The 16,511-nt window shown below is 43.8% G+C and overlaps 1 protein-coding gene across 1 annotated transcript in view; it reads left to right on the plus strand.

Annotated features, from left to right (window-relative positions):
- Positions 1-12,662, plus strand: part of LOC115260626 (uncharacterized) — a 48,107-nt gene extending 35,445 nt beyond the window's left edge. The window contains exon 3 of the mRNA XM_062845539.1: positions 11,847-12,662. Coding sequence (XP_062701523.1) covers positions 11,847-12,458 — 612 coding nt within the window. The 3' untranslated portion in view covers positions 12,459-12,662. The remainder of the gene's footprint in view (positions 1-11,846) is intronic.
- The last annotated feature ends 3,849 nt before the right edge of the window (positions 12,663-16,511 follow it).

Below are 16,511 nucleotides of genomic sequence, written 5' to 3' on the forward strand. Positions count from 1 at the left end.
CGGGGATTCCTCCAGGAATTCCTCCGGGGATTCCTCCAGGAATTCCTCCGGGGATTCCTCCAGGAATTCCTCCGGGGATTCCTCCAGGAATTCCTCCGGGGATTCCTCCAGGAATTCCTCCGGGGATTCCTCCAGGAATTCCTCCGGGGATTCCTCCAGGAATTCCTCCGGGGATTCCTCCAGGAATTCCTCCGGGGATTCCTCCAGGAATTCCTCCGGGGATTCCTCCAGGAATTCCTCCGGGGATTCCTCCAGGAATTCCTCCGGGGATTCCTCCAGGAATTCCTCCGGGGATTCCTCCAGGAATTCCTCCGGGGATTCCTCCAGGAATTCCTCCGGGGATTCCTCCAGGAATTCCTCCGGGGATTCCTCCAGGAATTCCTCCGGGGATTCCTCCAGGAATTCCTCCGGGGATTCCTCCAGGAATTCCTCCGGGGATTCCTCCAGGAATTCCTCCGGGGATTCCTCCAGGAATTCCTCCGGGGATTCCTCCAGGAATTCCTCCGGGGATTCCTCCAGGAATTCCTCCAGGAATTCCTCCGGGGATTCCTCCAGGAATTCCTCCGGGGATTCCTCCAGGAATTCCTCCGGGGATTCCTCCAGGAATTCCTCCGGGGATTCCTCCAGGAATTCCTCCGGGGATTCCTCCAGGAATTTTTCCAGGAATTCCTCCAGGAATTCTTCCAGGGATTCCTCCAGGAATACCTCCAGGAATTCTTCCAGGAATTCTTCCAGGAATTCCTCCAAGAATTCTTCCAGGAATTCCTCCAGGAATTCTTCCAGGAATTCCTCCAGGAATCCTTCCAGGAATTCCTCCAGGAATTCTTCCAGGAATTCCTCCAGGAATTCTTCCAGGAATTCCTCCAGGAATTCTTCCAGGAATTCCTCCAGGAATTCTTCCAGGAATTCCTCCAGGAATTCTTCCAGGAATTCCTCCAGGAATTCTTCCAGGAATTCCTCCAGGAATTCTTCCAGGAATTCCTCCAAGAATTCTTCCTGGAATTCCTCCAGGAATTCTTCCAGGAATTCCTCCAGGAATTCTTCCAGGAATTCCTCCAGGAATTCTTCCAGGAATTCTTCCAGGAATTCTTCCAGGAATTCTTCCAGGAATTCTTCCAGGAATTCTTCCAGGAATGCTTCCAGGAATTCTTCCAGGAATGCTTCCAGGAATTCTTCCAGGAATGCTTCCAGGAATTCCTGCAGGAATTCTTCCAGGAATTCCTCCAGGAATTCTTCCAGGAATTCCTCCAGGAATTCTTCCAGGAATTCCTCCAGGAATTCTTCCAGGAATTCCTCCAGGAATTCTTCCAGGAATTCCTCCAGGAATTCTTCCAGGAATTCCTCCATGAATTCCTCCAAGAATTCTTCCAGGAATTCCTCCAGGAATTCTTCCAGGAATTCCTCCAGGAATTCTTCCAGGAATTCCTCCAGGAATTCTTCCAGGAATTCCTCCAGGAATTCTTCCAGGAATGCCTCCAGGAATTCTTCCAGGAATTCCTCCAGGAATTCTTCCAGGAATTCTTCCAGGAATTCCTCCATGAGTTCTTCCAGGAATTCCTCCAGGAATTCTTCCAGGAATTCTTCCAGGAATTCTTCCAGGAATTCCTCCAGGAATTCTTCCAGGAATTCCTCCAGGAATTCTTCCAGGAATTCCTCCAGGAATTCTTCCAGGAATTCCTCCTGGGATTCCTTCAGGAATTCCTTCAGGGATTCTCCCAGGGATTCCTCCAGGGATTCCTCCAGGAATTCCTCCAGGGATTCCTCCAGGAATTCCTCCAGGGATTCCTCCAGGAATTCCTCCAGGGATTCCTCCAGGAATTCCTCCAGGGATTCCTCCAAGGATTCCTTAGGTAGTTCCTCCATGAATTCCTTCAGGAATTTCACCACGATTTCTTCCGGTAATTTCTCCAGAAATTCCTTCGAGAATTCCTCCAGGGATCCCTCCATGAATTCCTACAGGGTTTCTCCCAAGAATTTTTTCGGGGATTCCTTCAAGTAATTCCTCCATGAATTCATTCGGGAATTTCACCAGGAATTCTTTCGGGAATTTCTCCAGGAATTCCTCCAGAGATTCCTCCAGGAGTTCCTCCAGAAATTTCTCCAGGAATTCCTCCAGGGATTTCCCCCAGGATTCCTCCCGGAATTCCTCCAGAGATTCTTCCAAGAATTCCTCCAAGTATTCCTCCAGGGATTTTTCCAGGATTTCCTTTAGAGATTTCTCTAGGAATTCTTCTAGGGATTTCTCCAGGAATTCTTTTAGAGATTTCTCCAGGAATTCCTCTACGGATTTCTCCAGGAATTCCTCTAGAGATTTCTCCAGGAATTTCTTTTGGGATTTCTCCAGGAATTCCTCTAGGGATTTCTTCAGGAATTCCTCTAGAGATTTCTCCAGGAATTCCTGAAGAAATCCCTCATGGAATTCCTCGAGGAAGTCTTCCAGATATTCCTTCCGGAATTTCTCCAGGGAATCCTCCCTTAATTCTTCCACGGATTTGTCAAGGAATTCCTCTAGGGATTCTTCAAGAGATTCCTCCAGGTATTCCATAAGAAATCCCTCATGGGATTCTTTCAGGAAGTCCTCAAGGGATTCCTCCCGGAATTCCTCCAGGGATTCCTTAGGAATTTCTCCGGGGATTCTCAAGGGAATACCTCCAAGGATTTTTCCAGGATAATTCCTCCAGAGATTCCTTAAAGAATCCTTAATGGGATTCTCTCGGGAAGTTTTCCAGGGAATTCTCCAGAAATTCATCAAGGGAATCATCTATCAATTCCTTCAGGAGTTTATTCTGGTATTTCTCTTGGGATTCCTCAGGGCTGGATCTAAGGGGGCCGGGCCCCACATCCGGGCCTCCACATCCGCTCTGGCCCCGGACCCCCACAATCCTTAATCCTGGCCTGAATTCTACCAAGACTTCTGCCTGATATTCCTCCATGATTTCTGCGTGGAATTTTTCCAGTATGTCATCCTGGCATTCCAAACTATTTGTAAAATTCACCGATGGAAATCCTTGAAGAAATTTCTGAAGAAATCCCGAAAGGAGTACCTAAAGAAATCCAGAAAGAAATTTCTTTAAAACGCCAGAAGCAATTTCTGGAGAAATCCCAGAAGCGATTTCTGCAGAAATCCCAAAAGGAATTCCAGAAAACATCCTGGAAGAGATTTCTGGAAGAATCCCCGAAGGAATTTCTGGAACAATCCCCGCAGGAATTCCTGGAGGATTCGCAGAAGGAATTTCTGGAGGATTCCCAGAAGAAATTACTTGAGATACTTCCGATGGAATTCCCTGAACAACGGAAGAATTATTTGAGGCGTCTCCAAAGAAATTCGGTGAGAAATCCCGAAAGGAATTCCTGGAGGAATACCCGAAGATTCCTGGACGAATCTCCGAAGAAATTGGATTTTGAGAAATTCGTTGAGAAATCTCTAAAGGAAATCCTGGGGGAATACTCGAAGAAATTCCTGGAGGAGTCTCCGGAGGAATTCCTGGAGGAAACCCCGGAGGAATCTCCGATGGAATTCCCGGAAGAATCTCTGGTGCAATTTTCGGAGGAAACTCCGAAGGGATCCTGGAAAAATTTCTGAAGGCATCCCCGAAAGAATTTCTGAAGGAATCCCCGGAAGAAGTCCTGGAGGAATCCTAGAAGGTTTCTATAGATAAATCTCTGGAAGAAACCCCGGAGGAATCTCCGGTGGAATTCCTGGAAGAATCCCCGGAGAAATACCTGGAGGAATCCCCGGAGGAATTCCTGAAAGAATTCCTGGAGGAACTCCTGGAAGAATTCCTTGAGGAATTCCTGGAGGAATTGCTGGATAAATTCCTGGAGGAATTGCTGGAAGAATTCCTGGATGAATTCCTGAAAGGAATTCCTGAAGGAAACCCCGAAGGAATTCCTGGAGGAATCTCCGAAGGAATTTCTGGAGGAATCCCCGAAGGAATTCCTGGAGGAATTCCTGTAGGGATTTCTGGAAGAATTCCTGGAAGAATTCCTGGAAAAAATCATGGAGGAACTCCTGAAAGAATTCCTAGAAGAATTCCTTGAGGAATTCCTGGATGAATTCCTGGAGGAATTGCTGGATGAATTCCTGGAGGAATTGCTGGAAGAATTCCTGGATGAATTCCTGAACGAATTCCCGGAGGAATCCCTGGAGAAATTCCTGGAGGAATCCTCGAAGGAATTCCTGGAGGAATCCCCGAAGGAATTCCTGGAGAAATTCCCGAAGGAATTCCTGGAGGAATTCCTGGAAGAATTCCTGGAGGGATTCCTGGAAGAATTCCTGGAGGGATTCCTGGAAGAATTCCTGGAGGAATTCCTGGAAGAATTCCTGGAGGAATTCCTGGAAGAATTCTTGGAGGAATTCCTGGAAGAATTCCTGGAGGAATTCCTGGAAGAATTTCTGGAGGAATTCCTGGAAGAATTCCAGGAGGAATTCCTGGAAGAATTCCAGGAGGAATTCCTGGAAGAATTCCAGGAGGAATTCCTGGAAGAATTCCAGGAGGAATTCCTGGAAGAATTCCTGGAGGAATTCCTGGATGAATTCCTGGAGGAATTCCTGGAAGATATCCTGGAGGAATTCCTGGAAGAATTCCTGGAGGAATTCCTGGAAGAATTCCTGGAGGAATTCCTGGAAGAATTCCTGGAAGAATTCCTGGAGGAATTCCTGGAAGAATTCCTGGAGGAATTCCTGGAAGAATTCCTGGAGGAATTCCTGGAAGAATTCCTGGAGGAATTCCTGGAAGAATTCCTGGAGGAATTCCTGGAAGAATTCCTGGAGGAATTCCTGGAAGAATTCCTGGAGGAATTCCTGGAAGAATTCCTGGAGGAATTCCTGGAAGAATTCCTGGAGGAATTCCTGGAAGAATTCCTGGAGGAATTCCTGGAAGAATTCCTGGAGGAATTCCTGGAAGAATTCCTGGAGGAATTCCTGGAAGAATTCCTGGAGGAATTCCTGGAAGAATTTCTGGAGGAATTCCTGGAAGAATTCCTGGAGGAATTCCTGGAAGAATTCCAGGAGGAATTCCTGGATGAATTCCTGGAGGAATTCCTGGAAGATATCCTGGAGGAATTCCTGGAAGAATTCCTGGAGGAATTCCTGGAAGAATTCCTGGAGGAATTCCTGGAAGAATTCCTGGAAGAATTCCTGGAAGAATTCCTGGAGGAATTCCTGGAAGAATTCCTGGAGGAATTCCTGGAAGAATTCCTGGAGGAATTCCTGGAAGAATTCCTGGAGGAATTCCTGGAAGAATTCCTGGAGGAATTCCTGGAAGAATTCCTGGAGGAATTCCTGGAAGAATTCCTGGAGGAATTCCTGGAAGAATTCCTGGAGGAATTCCTGGAAGAATTCCTGGAGGAATTCCTGGAAGAATTCCTGGAGGAATTCCTGGAAGAATTCCTGGAGGAATTCCTGGAAGAATTCCTGGAGGAATTCCTGGAAGAATTCCTGGAGGAATTCCTGGAAGAATTCCTGGAGGAATTCCTGGAAGAATTCCTGGAGGAATTCCTGGAAGAATTCCTGGAGGAATTCCTGGAAGAATTCCTGGAGGAATTCCTGGAAGAATTCCTGGAAGAATTCCTGGAGGAATTCCTGGAAGAATTCCTGGAGGAATTCCTGGAAGAATTCCTGGAGGAATTCCTGGAAGAATTCCTGGAGGAATTCCTGGAAGAATTCCTGGAAGAATTCCTGGAGGAATTCCTGGAAGAATTCCTGGAGGAATTCCTGGAAGAATTCCTGGAGGAATTCCTGGAAGAATTCCTGGAGGAATTCCTGGAAGAATTCCTGGAGGAATTCCTGGAAGAATTCCTGGAAGAATTCCTGGAGGAATTCCTGGAGGAATCTCCGAAGGAATTCCTGAAGGAACCCCCGAAGGAATTCCTGAAGGAACCCCCGAAGGAATTCCTGAAGGATCCCCCGAAGGAATTCCTGGAGGAATTCCTGGAAGAATTCCTGGAGGAATTCCTGGAAGAATTCCTGGAGGAATTCCTGGAAGAATTCCTGGAGGAATTCCTGGAAGAATCCCCGAAGGAATTCCTGAAGGAACCCCCGAAGGAATTCCTGGAGGAATCTCCGAGGGAATTCCTGGAGGAATCTCCGAGGGAATTCCTGGAGAAATTCCTGGAAGAACTCCTGGAGGAATTCTTGGAAGAATTCCTGGAAGAATTCCTGGAGGAACTCCGGGAAGAATTCCTGGAGGAATTCCTGGAAGAATTTCTGGAGAAACTCCTGGAAGAATTCCTGGAGGAACTCCTGAAAGAATTCCTGGAGGAACTCCTGGAAGAATTCCTAGAGGAATTCCTGGATGAATTCCTGGAGGAATTGCTGGATTAATTCCAGGAGGAATTGCTGGAAGAATTCCTGGAGGAATTCCTAAACGAATTCCCGGAGGAATCCCCGAAGGAATTCCTGAAGGAACCCCCGAAGGAATTCCTGGAGGAATCTCCGAAGGAATTCCTGGAGGAATCCCCGAAGGAATTCCTGGAGGAATCCCCGAAGGAATTCCTGGAGGAATCCCCGAAGGAATTCCTGGAGGAATCCCCGAAGTAATTCCTGGAGGAATCCCGGAAGGAATTCCTGGAGGAATCCCGGAAGGAATTCCTGGAGGAATCCCCGAAGGAATTCCTGGAGGAATCCCCGAAGGAATTCCTGGAGGAATCCCCGAAGGAATTCCTGGAGGAATCACCGATGGAATTCCTGGAGAAATCCCCGAAGGAATTCCTGGAGGAGTCACGAAGGAATTCCTGGAGGAATCCCCGAAGGAATTCCTGGAGGAATCTCCGAAGGAATTCCTGGAGAAACCCACATGGGAACTTCTACAGGAATCCCCGAAAGGAATTCCTGGAGATATCTCTGAAGGAATTTCAGTAGGAATCCCCGAGGAATTCCCCGGAGGAATTCTTGGAAGAATGCCCGGAGGAATCTTAGGAGAAATTATTATAAGAATACCCAGAGGAATTCTTAGAAGAATTTTCAGAGGAATTCCTGTAGGAATCTATGGATGAATTCCTGGAGGAATTCCCGGAGGAACCCCTGGAGGAATCCCTGGAGAAATTCTTGGAAGAATCCCTGGAGGAATTCCTGGTGGAATCCCTGGAGGAATTCCTGAAGCAATCTCTGGAGGAGTTCGTGGAGGAATTCCAGAAAGAATCTCCGGAGGCATTCCTGAAAGAATGCCCGGAGGAATTCTAGGATGATTTTTTTTGAGGAATTACTGGTGCAATCCTCGGATGAATTCCTGGAGGAATCCCTGGAGGTATTCCTGGAGGAATCCCTGGAGGAATTCCTGGAGGAATTTCTGGAGGAATTCCTGGAAGAATCTCTGGAGGAATCCCTGATGGAATCCTCTGAAGAATTCGTGGTGAAATGGAATTTCAGGAGGAATTCCCTGAGTTTTTTTTGGGGAATCACAGATAGAAATCTTGGAAAAATCACAAACTCAAATACTGGTTTTGAAATCCTAGAAGAAAAATTAGGACGAAATCTCAGAAAGAACTTTTAGGCGAATTCCAAAACTGCTGGAAATATTTGAAGGAATTGCTAAGAATTCACAACAGCTTCCGGAAAAAAAAATCAGGAAGAATCCCAGAAAGAAACTCCGGAGGAACTCTTGGAGGTTTGCCAGAAAGAGCTCCCGGAGGAATTCCCGTACTAATCACTAATCAACACCACTTCATTTTGAAAATAGTTGCTCCCCACACTCAATTTGTATGATTTGTAACAAGTTCCGGCGTCTCATCCAGTGGTCCATTCTAGCAACAGCTAACCGCAGTGTTCCGGTGATGGTTCCATAGAAATGTAGGCATTAGAATCCGGCGGAAACATCATCTAAATTCACACCAGCAGCAGCCGCTCTATGTTGTTTACATCTCGCACTTCGCACAAAATCCGAACAGCGCGAGAAACGTCACTTTTCCTTGCGGAATAATTGGTCAGGCTATTTTTCCCAAAAGAAAAATTGACAGCTGGCTTGATCGACACAATCATCACCACCCTTGTCACCATCATCATTGATCATCAAATTCGTCGATTTTTCCGTTTCAGCTGAGTACCGCTCAAGAAATTTCGACAGAAAATCGTTTCTTGACCGTTTCTTGGCCTATCTTTTTACACAGTACTTACGATGTGAGTATCACCCCTTACAAGTTCACTGTTGCCATTTTCTTCTCCGCATCACAGTAGGCACTTATTTGATTTCAAATTTTGACATTTACAGGCAAGCAGTGCTTGCGAAGCACACTTGGCAATAATTTAGGGTGATAGTGACACTAACTACACCAAATTTCATGATCGGAACCGGTCATTCCACGGATACGAATTCCAACATATTACCAAAAAAATGCCGCATTGCCCTGAAGAGCGCCGGAACTCAAGAACACAAACACAGACTACGAAAACACTTTCCTCGTTATTGCCACTCCTCTTCGCGAAAATCAAAAACTGCAGAATAGCCTTTGTGACATGTGGACTATCTGACTGTTGTACCTAACACCCAAAAGCATTCACTGTTCATTGAATTTTCACTACCCAGCTAGGACGTTTCGACAACGCAGCGTGTTTATTGGACAATTGGCTTCTTTAGTGGTGTTGAGATAATTCCATATTCTGAATCTGCATGCCAAACTGAGCCGAAATCCAAATTTTCATCAATTTTGGTGCCCGGGAACCTATTTAAAAATCAATTTGAAATTTGTATGGGTGCGATTTGTCGAATCACCCCTCGTCGCATTTTGTACTGAGCGGAGCTGTCAAGCAGTTGCCCAGCTGTCAAAAGGTGATTTCAAAAAATCTCTTTGAAATTGATGAAAGTTACCAAAATAAAGTTCTAAAAATCTGAAAAAAATCATAGCGGCTCAGAAAAAGGTGCTCTTTTATTTAAAAATAAAAAATCATTGAATTTTTCTTAATTTAAAAACCCAATTTTATTCTTCACTTTTTAACGCGACACGATTATTCAGGAAGGTCAAGCGGTTTCGCACACACAGGAATGGTACACGGTACCGAACGTTGCAACAATTGGTTTCGGAACAAACACCCGACGGAATTTCGTTTCTATTTTGTGAACAACCCGGGTGGCATAGCACCGCCAAATCATTATCCACTACGCGAAACCAAAGTACAGGAGCTCGAAAAAAAACTTGACGAGCAAAACAAAACACAACCGACCACGGCAAAGTCTACTGCGATTCCCGACCTTATGCCAAACGACCTTATGCCAAAAACTGGATAGTTACATATCAAACGATACGAAGTTCCATAATCGGATTCACAGCTCTCACATACAAATGAATCAGCTTGCTGAATATTCGCCAGTGATAGCTGAGTCGGCAGTGGCCAGTCAATGCTTTGACTAGCATGCTGTAATCCTGCTTAGACAGATTTGTTCGATACTTCGCCACAATACAATTTTGTTTGATGACATGACTCCAAACTATTCCAATATTGTTTGTGCTGAGTGACAGTTCAGGTGTCAATATAAAGCTTTACCCAACACTTCGATATCGGAATAGGGGTTCGTTCAAATATTACGTAACACTAATGGGGGAGGGAGGGGGGCTAGCGCTGTGTTACGCTTCATTCAAAATTTCAAAATATCCCATACAAAAGTTGTTATGCGGGGGAGGGAGGGGGTCTAAAATTGTCAAATTTTAGACGTTACGGCGTTACGTAATATTTGAATGAACCCAAGCTGGACCAATGAAGTCATGTTATGATCCAGAGCGAATTAACTCATCAGCCATTTCATTTCCACCGATGGAAAAATGGCCTGGTACCCATACAAAGTGAACAGCATTTGCGGAACTCAGCTCCTCGATTTAAGTTGGACATGTGGTAACTAACTTTAGTCTAGAGTTGGCCGAAGCAAGTGCTTTAATAGCACTGCCTGCCTATCTGAACAGAAGTATATGACTTTGCCCATTACGTGCTGCTGAAGTGCTGATTGCACTCCGCACAAAGATCTCAGCCTGAAAACGATGCAGTGTCCATCAAGTGAGTAAGACTGATGTAGAGCTCACGAGAGTGGACACCAGCACCTGCTGGACCTTCGAGAAGGGAGCCATCAGTGTAACATACGATGCCGTCTGAAATACTTCTCTCCAGATATCCAGATGTGCACTCATCCCGAGATGGAAATTTCGTGAAAAATTTTCTATATGGAAAATTACAAGCAGTTGTGAGATCACTTGGAGCAAGGATCACTTTGTCCCAATTCACCAATAGTGGAAACAACGAAGTGTGTGTTGATCTACGGTCCACAGGGGTTTCCTCTAGTAAACCTAGTACCGATAGGCGGTAAGCGCAAGGAAGTGCTTCTTGTTTAAGATGAATTTGTAGTGGGACAACGTCAAAGAGAACTTCGAGCGCTGCCGTGGGAGTTGAAGAGAACGCTCCAGACATCGCATCGCCATTAAGCACATCCTTTGGAGATGGCCTAATTTGGATTGGATTATTCTCACTTCGCCCTTTTGTCACCACACAAGACATCCATAGGCCAATATTGGCTGAACAACGGTTGTGTAAATCCATTTGATATATGTATTCGGGTTTTAGACCCCAAGTTTAAAGGGGTCTCCAGTTAGCCTAGTGATTAAGGCTATGGATCGCCAATCCGGAGACGGCGTCTAAGTCCCAGTTGGGACGTAGAGCCATAAAGAAGAAGAACCCCAAATTTTACCGAAAGTTCGCCGGCATCGCCCGAAGGCCATATAGGCTTTCTTGGTTCTGAACTCAATGTGAGGAGTCCAGGAATCAAGAATAACTCCAACGTACCTCACCTGTTTAGTCACATCGAATTCAGAATCAAAGAGACGCAAAGGTCGAACACCATTACGGTTTCGCTTTTCCGTGAAAAGAACAATAGATGTTTTACTCGGGTTTACCGAAAGGCCATATTGGCGACACCATCCCTCAAATACATAGTGACGTAACTTCTTCTTCTTCTTCTTTCTGGCTCGACGTCCGCACTGGGACTTGGCCTACCTCTCGCTTCAACTTAGTGTTCTTTGAGCATTTCCACAGTTATTAATTGAAGGGCTTCCTTTGCCTGCCATTGCATGAATTTGTATATTGTGAGGCAAGTACAATGATACACTATGCCCAGGGAGTCGAGAAAATTTTCCCGACTAGAACGGGAATCGAACCCGCCGTCTCCGGATTGGCGATCCATAGCCTTAACCACTAGGCTAACTGGAGACCCCAGTGACGTAACTGTTTATATTTAATGCTGAGTGCGTCTGTTGGTACATCCTGTAGAGCGTGATCGTTGTCGTTAGGTGTTGCCATGATCTTTCTCTGTTGGTTTCTTAAACGGTTTGTAGAGTTTCGGAGACAGTAGGATGTTGGACTAATGTCTCCTATCCACCGTAATGGGGCTGCCATTATAGGTATGTATAGCTTTCAGTGGAGGAGCATTTCATATTCAGCCGCTGGATGCCAGTACAGACGCTGTTTAAGTCGCACCTACTTGGTGAACAGACGCTCGGAACATACCTCCTCAATCTAGCTGAAGTCAGAAGGACAACAGTGCCCAGGCTGCTCTACCAGCTAAGCATACGACTCATAGCCGGCGGTCTTTGTCATCGATTGTCCCCTGGAAGCATGCGGTAGGAACTTGTGAGGACCAGAGCTATGCTGGACACTCCATGTTTCCGACTCACCATTTTACAGCCCATTCACGCCTGGCACGTTTTTTTTTCTCATATGAGCATTGAAATTCAGTCAGATCAGTGTCTTAACACAAAGACAAGTACAACCAGTGCCATCACATAGCCAAATGACATAGATATATGATCACTCTGATGAATTTCTACTTTAAGATAACTATTTTTGTTTTCATGGTGTATTTCTCTTCTAGGGCACATGTGAAGAAAGTGATTCTAAGTCATCATCTCATGTTCCGGACTACTGGATACTATCCGATGATGACCCTCCAGTTACCAACCTACGTGTTGGTATATTCTGCCCTCGACCGTACCGTGCTCGTTTGATGAACGCTATCATGACGGCAATGGACAGTTTGCCGATCGAAAAGCCACATCCACAATTCAAGCGGAACGGATTCCATCTGGACACACTCTGGTTCCTGGGAGCGAACGCGTACTCTACATCGTGGATGATTTCGACGGTGGAAAAGCTGTCGAAGGAACCGTTCTGGCGCCAGGCTCGAATTCTCATTGAACCATGGAGCAGTAAATTTGTCGTCAAAAATGTGCTGCAATTGGTTTTGCCGTGGAAGCGTTACCCTGGCAACAGGAAATGGAAAGTTATACAACGTTTGCGCAAGGCCAACTTGATGCATGGATCATACCTCTGGAATCTGATCGGTTGCAAGTTGGACAAGTGGAAAGTTCAGGTCACGCTGGCCGTTAACGAAGAAACGATGGAATCGTTAAAGCGTACCCAGTTTTATGTTTTCTACGGATTCAGCCAGTACCGCTGTGAAGTGGTTCAAACTTCGTTGAAGTAATTACATATGTGGACGTCCGTTAAGTACTTGCGAGTTAGATTAGTTTCAAAGTAGAGAAATACTGTCGGAAAAGTGCCATGAATATAGTTCATGAAGGTATAACAATGAATTTCAAAACATTAAACAGTTATATCTGATGATGTAAGCTTATCTGTTTCGTTAATAATAAAATTAGAATAAAAAAAGGGTCTATAAACTTCGTGTCCTATTTTTTTAGTTGACTTCCGACAAACAAATTACTTCCACAATAGAGGTACTCAGATTAAATTGATGCGTAAGCCACGATTTTCTGCTTAATTTATAATGTTTCATAATTTGGCGAATAAAATAATCAAATATTGCCTTATTGATCGCGACGTTTAATCAGTTTAATCAGCTTACGCTGTTAAGTGAATACCCCTAATGTTTCTTGACAAAAGCTTTTCCTTTTAATCACTATCTCCGCAGAGTTATAATATGTGCTAATTCCATCTGTACGATGATTGCCTTTACTAACACATATAAGGGGCTGTTCATAAACCACGTAGACCAAAATTTAGCAATCTCAGACCCCCCCTCCCCCCTCGTCGACTTTTGTCCATACAAAAAAAAAATGAAATGTGTATGGAGCGTAGACTTTGGCCAGACACCCCCCTCCCCCCAAAAAGTCTACGTGGTTTATGAACGGCCTCTAAGGGTGATTCCAAGGATGGAAGAAAATCACTTCTAACGATAAATGACACACGATACGAACAATCAAAGGTAGCCGTTGCTCATGCGGTAGCATGATGCGACACCCTCGCACTGTGCCCGCATCACAGAACCTTGTGGTATGCACATAATAAATTATTGTATTACTCTATTACGTTTAGCGTGTATGTTTACATTGAGTATGGGAACGTTCAATAATTACGTCCAACATTTGGGGGAGGGGGGGGGGGTCTAGAAAAGTGTGACAGTACGTGTATTGGGTATAGGGAAATTGCGTGACAGAGGGGGGAGGGGGGGTCTAGAAATCCCGAAAAACGATGGACGTAATTTTTGAATCTTCCCTATCTGTCATATGCGGAGATATTGTTATTGTTGTCTGGAGTGTGAATCATTGTATGTAATATTGAAGTATCGGTAATAAAGTGTATACAAATAATGAATACAGTTGTTGAATAATCATTACAGAGAAAGATTCTCACATTGGCGACGAGAACGGTGAACAGTGCATGTGAAATTAGTTTAATTTCGGCTCGGGAAGTGTTCTCTTTGGAAAAAAGAATGAGATGAGTGGTGTGTGTGTGTGTGTGTGTGTGTGTGTGTGTGTGTGTGGTGCATGCAGAGTGGTGATGACCTCCAGGTGATGACTTGTGAATGAATTTCAACATTGAAATCAAAAAGGTAAATATTGTGTACTAACTGTTCAATATGAATCAAACAATCTATTTGTACCTTCGACTAATGACAATGATCAACCTGTGAGAGATTTTGATGGTGATCGGTATTGTTTAGTTCAAATCGATGACAATCACTATTGTCAGATAAAGAAATAAAGAACTGTGAAGAAAATCTAAGTTTTGTTGATTGTGATATTGATACTCGTTGAATAGGGTTGTTGTCCTAAATCTAGACTTAAATGCTGAATGATGAATGAAGTATTGATTTGTTAAACGGATGGCCGTGGAAGGCGTAGAGGTGAAACAATATTTTGAAATCAAATTTTGCCGTTGCTGTTAAAAGCCAGTGAAGGCGATAAAAGCCAATGAAGGCGATAAAAGCTAATGAAAGCGACATTCTTGAAATAGCCGTAAAAGGCGGAAAGGATTACAGATAGAAAAGCCGTTGAAGGCGGAAAATGTTATAGGCAGAAGAGCCGACTAAGGCGAAAAACTGTCGATGGCGGAAAGATCCGTCGGAGAGTGAAAAGCTGTTGAAGGCGGAAAAAGCCGTTGAAGGTGGAAATGCCGTTGAAGGCGGTAAGACCTGCAAGGCAGATATAGTCGATTCTTTGTAGAGCCGTATAAGGCGAATTGTGTTATTAAAAATTAAAGTACTAAAAACGCAACAGTGTCGTAAATTTCGTAAGAAACAGATTACTAGCCAACGCAGATTTAAGGGCTGTTTGCAGATCAGAGGGAATTTCTCGGCCTATCTTGAGGCATGGGAAATTCCTTGGCTGAATCACTCAAGAAACCGTTTTTTCTTCGATCGCAGTACGCAGTTGCAAAGAAATGACAGTTCAAATGTCACCATAGAAAGTTTCTGCCAGGAATCGTTCTAGAAGTTTCTTGAGCGATTTCTCTTGAACTCCAATCTGGGCTTTTCAGTTAAATTGAACCATTAAAAATGAAATTTCACACCAATTAAGTGGCAGCTGAGAAGGCGAAAGACAAAACTAAACTTTAAGCTGAGCGTGACTAGAAAAACAGTAACGAATAGTATTTGAATATGTTCCAAATGCGAATATAACTGAGCAGATACTGAGGTTGTTGTGGACCCACCTCAGGTGATATATATTGAAGTTATCATTGCTCAGTAAAGTATAATAAGTCTACGGAGACGTAAAAAGGGTTGGCTCTTGAAACCAAATTAACATGAAGACATGATTTAACTAATGCTTTGTCCTCTCTTACAAGACTTCAAGAAAATTAACATCAATGTGTGAGAATAATTGAACTGTCTTGGTAGTTTGCAAGATAGGAAGTCAAAATGACAGTTAAAGCATTCGTTGAAGCTAGATGACATATTCAGAGCAGTTGCTAACCACGATCCTGTTAAGTATCATGCTAGTCAAATGGCTAGTTGAATTGGATATTTTAAAAAATCGAACAATAAAAAAATGAAACTTTCGGCTTACCTGGAAGTCTAAAGAATTCGAGTAAAAGGCGCTTTATAACCTTTTGAATGCCACTAAATGTTTATGCGATTCAAATACAGTGAGTTCTTGAGTAATCACTTCTGAAGTCTTTGAATATAAAATGTATCGGGTGTGGTCAGGAGGGGCATTTTGACTTATGATTGTCTAACACTATGGATATAGTGCCATTTTTGCTAATGAACTGCAAATATTGTATGCATGTGTCGCTCACATAGATTTTTGCAATTTGTCATAGATAACCCTTTTCATGTGTAGATACACATAGTTTATATAAGGTCCTCCGATTTTATGTGTGATCCAGCGTGGAAAACGAGTATGTGTGTACAAATAAAATTTATATATCAAACTCATGGATTTTTACCAATAAAATGCGTGTACATGTATAAGTGATATTTGTGTTAATAAGTTCATTGAAAATTTGAATAAAAACGTGCTTTAAATTGTTTCAGTACAAAGAAATGAATCGTAGAGGCAAGCGTAAGGGCCATCATGACACAGACAATCATGGTCAGTGTGCACTACGTCAGACTTGTAGTCATTAACAAAAAAAAAAAATGAGGATGTATTTCATCGGAAAAATGTGAAATAAGTGATATAATAGACAGATGATTGGGCTTTGCAATAATGCAGAATATTCTAGTTCGATCCAACGAACTGAGAATATTATCTGTTTGGGCTCGGCCGTGAACCCAACGATTTATAAGCGGAACGATGGACTGGGAGAATTGGTACTGGGACCAGTTCCAGGAAAGGGAAGGAACAAAACACTTCTACTGCTACTATTGACTATTTATTCTAATGGTGTACTGTTTAGTGGCTTCTGTCTTGATCGCTTCATGTCCAAGTTGGTAATGACGATCTCTGGCTTGGTTGTCCCCTTTTATATGCCAAGGAGCCCATCTGTCGCGTAGCGGTTGCTAACGCCGTTGTTGATCCGGGTTGTCGTTGTTCCATTGGTAACTGCGATGAATTCTTTGGGAAGCGCTAGGCGCGAACATTATCAATATGATGAGCATATGTAGAAAATCAGAGTTACTTAAAGATAAAAAGTTCTAAATTTTGACGGTACATTGAATGCGAATAATTTGGAAAAAGCTTGTTGAAATAGCTTCATTAGGTATCTAGAGTGAGAACATAACATGTTGAGGGGCTTTTGCAATATTTTGGAGGTACACCATTAAAATAAGTCCTGCAGTTCAGAACCCGAA

The sequence above is a fragment of the Aedes albopictus genome, chromosome 1 (genome assembly GCF_035046485.1).
Source record: "Aedes albopictus strain Foshan chromosome 1, AalbF5, whole genome shotgun sequence".
NCBI lineage: Eukaryota > Metazoa > Arthropoda > Insecta > Diptera > Culicidae > Aedes > Aedes albopictus.